Raw genomic sequence first — 9705 nt, forward strand, 5'->3', positions numbered from 1 at the left:
ATACTGTAGTAACAGTGATTACAAACACATAGACTAAAATGTAGTATGTAGTACTATGTACATCTTTCTTTGATTTGAGTTCTAAACAAAAAAGTGGTACCTATTGGGAAGTTGTGACTTGGGCGGAGGGTGGTGAAATACAGAAGAAATAGCTACACATGGAAAAAAGAAAGATATACAGTACCATATGGATTCAAAGTTGCTCCAAAATCAATGAGACTAAATAACCAAAAAAAAGCCATGTAAACCCCAAATATGCAATGACCAGATCAATGATAAAGCACCCTTCCACTTCCAGTTATCTGTAGCTATTTCTTCTATATTTCAACCCCCCACTCAAGTTACAACTTCCCCACCTCATGATTCTTCTGTCTTTTAGCCCCACCCACCCACCCCCCAACACACACATACCTGATTGATTGTCATGTTATTTCAGGATCCTATTCAGGTATTATTCCTAAAAACCAAAAAGGGTATACACACTGTGTACTCTCAAAGGAGGGGAACCACTTCATTCAAAAATGGAATTTACAATTTCATCTTAATTTTGAAATTTTCAATTTAATCATTAATTACTGGACTATTAAAACAGTATAGGAGATTTCCTCAGCTACAGACAAAGTACTGTGGTACACATTTCTCTTAATTAATTACTTTTCTTCAACTCAATCATCTTTTTCTTCAGAGCACAAAAAAGAACAGGAAACAACAGAAAAGGAAAGTAACATACATGTAGGCCTATATGTTTTCTGGAAATATATATGATGTGTTAATTCTCACAGCATAGGCCTACATGAATGTGAAGAATTAAATATTATCAATGTTTGAGAGAAATTTCCTAGTTGTAATTCTATAGCAGCTACATGGAATGTACGTTTACATATATACATTGTACGATACATATACATCATAAAAGTTTCTTTCCTTCCAGCTGGACATTCATGTCATCTCTCTCCAGAACTCAAATATTGTTTACAAAAAAAAACCCAGAGACATAGATAATTTAATTAAATCTCTGCAAAAAACTACACGAATAATTGAACACATATATTGTACTTGTAAAATATCTATGTATGAGCTAATTTATTTTCACATCTTTGACAGCTACATGCATGGACGTTCTATGGAACGTTTTCGTGTGGTTTTGAATGGGAAATTATATTACGATTATTTGTACTTAACCTTCATGATTCGGTTGATGTAAAATACGACGAATGCGATGCTGCAATAATTGCCCCTTGCCGGGGCCCCATCTCTGCATCGGCCGAATATTTGTGTCGATTTCCATGTACAAGATGCTTTTATCGAAAAATTATTACAAAGCATTGTCATTAATGTAAGAATACTTCATTTGCATCAAATGTATCATCTCAAAACAACAATTTGCATAACGCATTAGTGGTTTATCACACGAAACGAAACCGACACGACTGAGAAACACATGTCCATGTTGACATTTCCACGCAGCCTCGTTTTCAAAGAGTTTGGCGAATTTATATTTAGAACTGTGCTAAATTTACACGGGGCTTCCCCAAAATTTCAATGGTCAAAACTGGACACCGTAAGCAGAACTTGACCATCATTATGGTATACAATGACTTTTGGAAGGCCAAAGAACGCATTTAGACTGGTTTCCTTTGCCCGACTATTCACTTTAACAATATTGTGACCTAACAATGAACAAAAGAAGTTGTTCGGGTCAAAGTTTAAAATCTTGACCAATCAAAAGACTGGAAGGTGTTATTCTACTAGTGAAATATCAATAATACATTGTATCTATACAACGCCCTGCACATTTATACAATGGCCTAACGGTGAAATAACATGACATATTGTGATAGAAATGACATGTACATATTGTTATGTAAGTACAGGCTAGGGTGTATAATAACTTACAGAGGCATGCACTTGTATACGTCATGTGCATGTACAAAAATGTACATGTACATTATGCATGGGGATTTCTAGTCCACTAAACCTGCCTATATTATTAGTTTGTTGGTTTTTTTTCTTTTATTTTTACCTAATATATATACTTGGCAAAAAAAAAAAAAAAAAGCCTAATAATATACAGGTTGGGCACAACCCTGCATATGGGTTGGGTAACAGTTACCCATTTGAGTAACAGTTACCTGTTTTAGTTAATCAATAAGTTACCCAATTGAGGAATTCTGTGGAAAGAAAACAGATAATGTATGTTGTTTTAAAAAATATTATCAAAAAAAGGTGTCATAATTTTTAGAATGTCTTACAACTGAACCAAGACCCTATGTTTCTGTGGGTGAATTATCAAATTCTGTTGTCTAACTTTGTTGTAATAAAACTTATATGAAATCCCCTAGTCCGCTAAACCTACCTATATCAGGTTGGGCACAACGCAATTAACCCTTCATATGGGTAACAGTTACCCATTTGAATAACAGTTACCTCCTTTAGTAATCAATAAGTTACCCAAATGAGGAATTCTGTGTAAGAAAAATGCATTAAGGTTCATGTAATGGCTTTAACCAGTGATATTTTGCAAGCCTAAAACGCATTACTGTGCTGCAATTGAACAGAACTAATTTCATTAATTGTTGGTATATACCCTGGCTAACTGTCAGTCTTACTGTTGATAAGTAATTTGTGAAGCTGCTTGTAAATTTCAGTAAAATAAGAGAAAAATGTATATTTCTGGAGAAGACATAGAACTCGTGTGAATTGCATTGATGGAACCAAATAAACATGCTATCGTGTTCAGTAGTGACTATGCCAGGTACTCCAACAGTTTGTTTGGCAAAATCGGACCAGCGAATAGCGCAGGAGCCTATTGTTGTAAATGCAAATGGCTGTATTTTACACGCACTCCACAAATTACATATCAACAGTAAGACTGACAGTTAGCCAGGGTATATACCAACAATTAATGAAATTAGTTCTGTTCAATTGCAGCACAGTAATGCGTTTTAGGCTTGCAAAGTATCACTGTTTAAAGCCATTACATGAACCTTAATTAAGGGTATAATAATTTTGACATGGCACCATTACTAACATAACTTAGTACATTATAAATCAAAATGGAATAAACGTCATTGTCTCAATTTTGGTAAAAGTCACAATCAAAATCACCTTCATTGCTTACTATGGAGCTAAAATAGAACACTGGTAAAATTCATTCAACCATGACATTTGCACTGAATTTCCCTGATGGCTATACGGTGAGTACATATGTACCTAAATTGTCATATTAAAGGAGGTAACTGTTATTCAATTGGGTAACTGTTACCCATATGAAGGGTTAATTGCGTTGTGCCCAACCTGATATAGGTAGGTTTAGCGGACTAGATTTCATATAAGTCAATGTTCTGGTCATATATAGTTACAGTATGGTACTGAAAATGTATGTCTCACCTCCCATTGTCGCGTTGGTAAATGGCCAAGTGTTGACAACAATAGGAAGACCCGCAGACACTTCATAAAACAAAGTAGATACTGAGAGGCACAAAACAAAAGACAAGGAGGCCGCCATTTTACGATCATGTGATCACTGCGATCAGGTTTAAAGTAATAGACAAAATGGATTCAATCCGGAATTAGTATAGCGTTCTCTTTACTTTAAAAAAAAAAATTTTTTTCTATTTTTTTAAAAATTAAAATCGTGTATCCTTAAGCAGTAATATATAAATGAAAATTAATTCAAATCAGACTAATTTACCCCCATTGTAATATGAAGCATGTTACATAGTGGTACTGCAGTAAAAACGTAAATATACACATGTATTTACTTGTCCTGCAGCAGTGAAAATGTAAATATACACATATATTTACAGTTTGCACTGACATGAACTCAATAACCATGCTTTCTAGTATTATCATTATCAGTGTATAATGATAGTACAGCACGTGCGGCGATTCTATTATTAAGGGAATAGTCGCTGGCGTAGCAACGTTAACGTGGAGTCATGACCATGACCCCACTTTTGGTGGGTAGGACTACATATATAGGAATGAATCGATTCAAATCCGCTGTTCAACCAAATTCGTTGACGATGTGGTATGATTTCATTGATACAATGTAAATTACAGAGTTTATAAGACATTTTATTCCTTGATTTTGAAAAGATTTTGACCTTACAAACCACAAAATACTTACTTAATTATATAAATAGAACACTATATAGCGCCTCAGAAAATACTGGGTTTTTTTTCCCAAAGGCCTCATGTAAATCAATACTGTTTCATGTACATACATTTTTATAAGAACTAAGCGACTAGTATATATTAGACCTAATACACGTGCATTTTAATCTTTTTTTATCATTAAGTTTTATTTTTCGTTATTCTTAACTTTAAAGTCCCACTACCTTTCCGAAGCAAAATTTAAAGGTTTCTTAAAAACATTAATAACAAAAGAAAATGCCTATCCATGGCCTAAGATGAGTTAACAACGCCAAACACATTTGTACGGTGGCTGGGAGCGGACATGAAATAAATAAAATTATTGCGTGGGAACGAAATACTATTGCGTGGGAACGAAATACTATTGCGTGGGAACGAAATATTATTGCGTGGGAACGAAATACTATTGCGTGGGAACGAAATATTATTGCGTGGGAACGAAATATTATTGCGTTCGAACGAAATATTATTGCGTTCGAACGAAATAATTATTGCGTGCGAACGAAATAATTATTGCGTGCGAACGAAATAATTATTGCGTGCGAACGAAATAATTATTGCGTTCAAACGAAATAACTATTGAACTCATTATCATACTTGGATGATATGACAGTAATCATGCCACCGTAGTAATATGATTAAGATATGGCCTACAACTTATGAAACGGCACCTTATCTAAAAAAGATGTTTGCCTTATTTTTAATGATTTAAAGTCTTGTTTATTGTATTATACTTTATATATCTAATGAAATACACGTACCTATGATGGCGTACAGGGGACACTATACATGTCTATAATTGTATCTATCTTGTACGTACAGCATATATATATATATATATATATATATATATATATATATATATATATATATATATATATATATATATATATAGTATCTTGTACATATGAACAACTTAGTATATAAACTTGTACGTACAAGATACTGTAATAATTTGTAAGATATGAAGTTGTACGTACAAGATAATAATTTGTAGGTACAAGATACTAGGTTGTACGTACATGATACAACGATGTACGTACAGACGTACAAGATAAGTGTTTGTGCATACGTACGTACAAATGTACACGATACTGTAACAATAGATACTAAAAAGATACGAAGTTAAACGTACAAGATAATAATCTGTATGGACATGATAAATAAAACTATATATTGGTCCTAACACGCTGCCGTAAATAAAAGCATTATATGTGCTTTTATATTACTGTGTATATGACTTTAATACATTATGCTTCAATATTTCCATTTGAATGTGTGCAATTGTGTTACAACGAAAGTTGTTTTGTATCAATACTTAGTCAACTATTTTAAAAAGTAAAACAATGAATTTACATGACTTTCTCTACAATTTTAATGCAAATCATTGAAGGCAAATACTGAAATAGAATACAAATCCAAATAATACATGCAATAAACTTTAAATTAATGGTTTCGAAGCAAAATATACTTTATAAAATATACCTTATTAAGAAGGTTTACACAAAACCACATTAAATGACCAATTACAAAGAATATTGATATGAAATTGCAGACTGCCACATTTGAAATAGCCAAAGGTAAACCGTTGATATTTCGTTCCCACGCAATAATATTTCGTTCGAACGCAATAGTATTTCGTTCCCACGCAATAATATTTCGTTCGAACGCAATAGTATTTCGTTCCCACGCAATAATATTTCGTTCGAACGCAATAATATTTCGTTCCCACGCAATAGTATTTCGTTCCCACGCAATAATATTTCGTTCCCACGCAATAATTTTATTTATTTCATGTCCGCTCCCAGCCACCGGTAATGGGAGATATGAAATCCTAAATACAAGTTATTGAGCACACCAACCAAAGGGGGATAACTCTGACGACCTTATCGTATACATGTACCATTTGATTCTGTACGGTTTGACTGGTTGTACTAAGTTGTTCGTTTATGAATTAAAGACGTACATCTGGTGATCTTATGAGCCTTCAAAAAAGCTGCAGATCCGTCAGGATTTATTCTTGAAATTATGACTTTAATTTAACTAAACGAAAACCGTGCGGTCAAAAAGTAATCTATAAGCACATAAACTGTCTGTCGTCAACTATGGGAATAGTGAACATGAATAGAAAAATAAATCAAAGAATTTTGCCAGTGATAATCATGTTAACTATTTTGAGAAAATCGTAACTGAGTCTAAGCATGCTACCCACATGCGGTCAATGTACTATTCAAGGTCATCCTCGGAGATAGTGGGGTATAAAACTCGGTCGATACCAATCCAGTAATACATTTAATGTCACCAATATTTTATTTCTCTTTACAAAATCTCCATTTTGATAATTATCTTGTTGTGACAAAATATGACGTCAATGATTGCTATGTAACTTGCCATTAATATGGCAAATGTGTAAACAAGCTATACGCATTCCAGTTTCTGACTTCACTTCACTTGTATATTTTTTGACAATCTTACAAATTACACATGTTTTGTAGGTATGTCTGACATTACATAATTATTCAGTCACGCTCAGCTTGAGGCCAGACTAAGTCGGACAAACAGATAGTTATCGAATAAAAAAAACTCACCTTATTTAGTCAAAACATAATTTTCTGCAATAACGCGGCGATTTCAACACACAGCTAAAATGGGGTCTTTATTATGAATATCAAAACAGATGGATTGCGCATAAAAAAACATTAATTTTCGCTTGAAATTAAGTGATTGATAAAGCCTGTCTGTGCGTTCTAAAAAAATCACTTAAAACTTATCTGTTTGAACTTTCTTAAGTCTTCGACATTTCTCCGACAATTTGCTGGCACCACCGAGACTGAGATGATACATTTCAAAACAACATGAAAAATGAACCCATTTAGGACCTATATGAATAAAATGAACGATACGAGTACACAAATTAAATTGTTCAGAAAAAATGACTTTAGAATGAGCGAGTCTTGTTACATAACGCCGTTTACCTGGTAATTTTCTCCACATAAACACGTATTATATATAGACGAAAGGACCGTATACACAGTGTGATGTTGTTTATGAGACATTTTATATCCAACATCAAATTGATTAATTCAACTTTACACGACAGTTCTTTTTCAGATTCATATGCCACATAGAATAATTTGAGGATCTTTATGTAAATCTATTCGTCAATACAGAAAATCGGTTGATGATAGTCAAATGCAGACTATTAACCCCTAACCCACCCAAGGCCGGACATACTCATAAAATTACAGATGTATGATCGGTAATTATGATCTGTATTAGGCCTATTGCTGTGTAAATCCAACCGTCCTTGGTTGATTATTCATGTTCTCAAGTAATTCTGTCGTTTCATGAACGATTTTTTTTTATCACTTACGTAACCTTTATCCATACAGTGATAACAGAAAATTCATTTTTATTTAAACGGGAAATATTTTTTAATGATCTATATATAACAAGTTTGGATATATTTTAAATTACTTTTAATTACTCCATTTTTCAAGTAAATATAAGGGTCGAGCTGTATACAGCGTGTATAACGTTGTACTGTCCAGTATACACTGTACTTTGCCCATTGCAAGTACATTCATGCCTATTTGCTTACTAAGTTCTTGAAAGAAAAACGTGCAATTTATTTTTACACTCCCTACACTAATTAAAATCCATCAAGAGATTTTTTTAGGTTTGTTCTTAGAGAAGTCAGATACTTTTAGGTAATCGCTACAGTAAGCCTACTTGGCCTAGTGGCCAGCTGTTGGTGATATGAAATGGTTCGGATGGTGGTATTGATCTCTGTTTGTACAGTAATATTTGCATTTCAAATTCCAAACGCGCGTGTGACGTTTCTAAGCAAAACAATCTCCGTCACAGAAGAGCTCGTCACTGCAGGAGATGTGAACCCATGATTTTCTGTGATCGTTAAATTTGGTGTACGGGAATACAACGCAAGGTAGAAAAGTTTATATATTGCTGTTGAAAACATAGGTTTTTAATGTTTTTATTATGTACATGTAAATATATTGTACAGTGCATGATATTTGAATTATCCATAACGTAGACTACAAATTGTATGCGATTTTTAGCCTAACTTAGAACCGAGTTGCACGTGAATCTGAAACTCATTCATGACGTCTTCTGTTTTGTAAAATTTATCATTAGGTCATCATTATCAAATGTGTGTCACAATATTTTGAACGCTCTTGTGAATTCATATTACTGTAACACAATATCACTGCAGATCACATGTATAACTGTACTGTTACAGCATATATTGTATAATTTCAGTAATACAAACTTATTACCAGGCTTACTGACAGTTAACCGCAAATGAAGATACTAATTAGCAGTTTACAATTGACATCATATGAAACAACACACTCTTTGATGAGGAAAACTGCAGAGAAACTTGTAAGTACCACAATTTTTTCATTGATATTGATTGTTGTTTCAAAATAATGTGCATTGTTTGTTATTAAGCTATCATGTTAATATGCCAGCATTGACTGCTATTAAGCATGAAAAAGATCTGCATTGAGCTGATGGTGCAGTATCCAATAACTGGATTAGCACTTGCACACAATAATTCATTTGCTTCTCAAATTAAGCCCTAGCTGATACACACTTATTCAGCAGTCAACAAGTCAATTATTTGATGCCTTCATTACAAAACCACACAATCTGCAGAATAAAACCCAAGTTAATAAAGCACCTGACAATTTCTGATATGCACACAGGTATCCCAATTGCAGTGAACTTTAATTTTGCTATAATGCCCCATGGCATTCATACTATAAATATCATATCAACACTATGTATATACATGCAGTCCTAGGTAGCCAAACATTTGCTCCCATTATAATTATTGATATTTACTTTCACATACTAAATCTGGTCACAGTACGTGGTGGCTGACACACATAGCACTTGATCAGAATATTTCACACAATATTGTCAATACTTTTATGTCAGGACATTATGGCCCAGTGGTTAAGATGTTCCAACTAATTACCACAAGCCCTCTACCTCTGGATCTTTAGTTTGAATCCCTTGTGGGGCAGTTGCCACGTACTGCTCACTGGTTGGTGGGTTTTTTCCAGGGTACTCTGGTTTTCTTCCACCATCAAAGCTGACATGTCCTTATATTGATCTCTTTCCTTGCTCACCTGGCACCAAATTACTTGATCTGCAGCAAAACAGTGCTCTTTCCTTAAGCTTGCTCACCTGGCACCAAAAGACTTGATCTACAGCCAAACAGAGCTCTTTCCTTGCTCACCTGGCACCAAAATACCTGATCTGCAGCCAAACAGAGTTCTTTCCTTGCTCACCTGGCACCAAAATACCTGATCTGCAGCCAAACAGAGCTCTTTCCTTGCTCACCTGGCACCAAAAGACTTGATCTGCAGCCAAACAGAGCTCTTTCCTTGCTCACTTGGCAATAAAATACTTGATCTACAGCCAAACTAAGCTCTTTCCGTACTCAGTCCTTGCATCAAAATACTTGATCTGCAGCCAAACATATTTTTTTCTTTGCTCACCTGATATCAAAATACT

At 34.1% G+C, this 9705-nt stretch overlaps 1 protein-coding gene across 1 annotated transcript in view; it reads right to left on the reverse strand.

Annotated features, from left to right (window-relative positions):
* Positions 1–3550, reverse strand: part of LOC138327545 (N(4)-(Beta-N-acetylglucosaminyl)-L-asparaginase-like) — a 28878-nt gene extending 25328 nt beyond the window's left edge. Inside the window, exon 1 of the mRNA XM_069273719.1 lies at positions 3391–3550. Within this exon, the coding sequence (XP_069129820.1) occupies positions 3391–3508 (118 nt within the window). The 5' untranslated portion in view covers positions 3509–3550. The remainder of the gene's footprint in view (positions 1–3390) is intronic.
* Between the last annotated feature and the right edge of the window lie 6155 nt (positions 3551–9705).

Source organism: Argopecten irradians, chromosome 7 (assembly GCF_041381155.1).
Source record: "Argopecten irradians isolate NY chromosome 7, Ai_NY, whole genome shotgun sequence".
Taxonomy (NCBI): domain Eukaryota; kingdom Metazoa; phylum Mollusca; class Bivalvia; order Pectinida; family Pectinidae; genus Argopecten; species Argopecten irradians.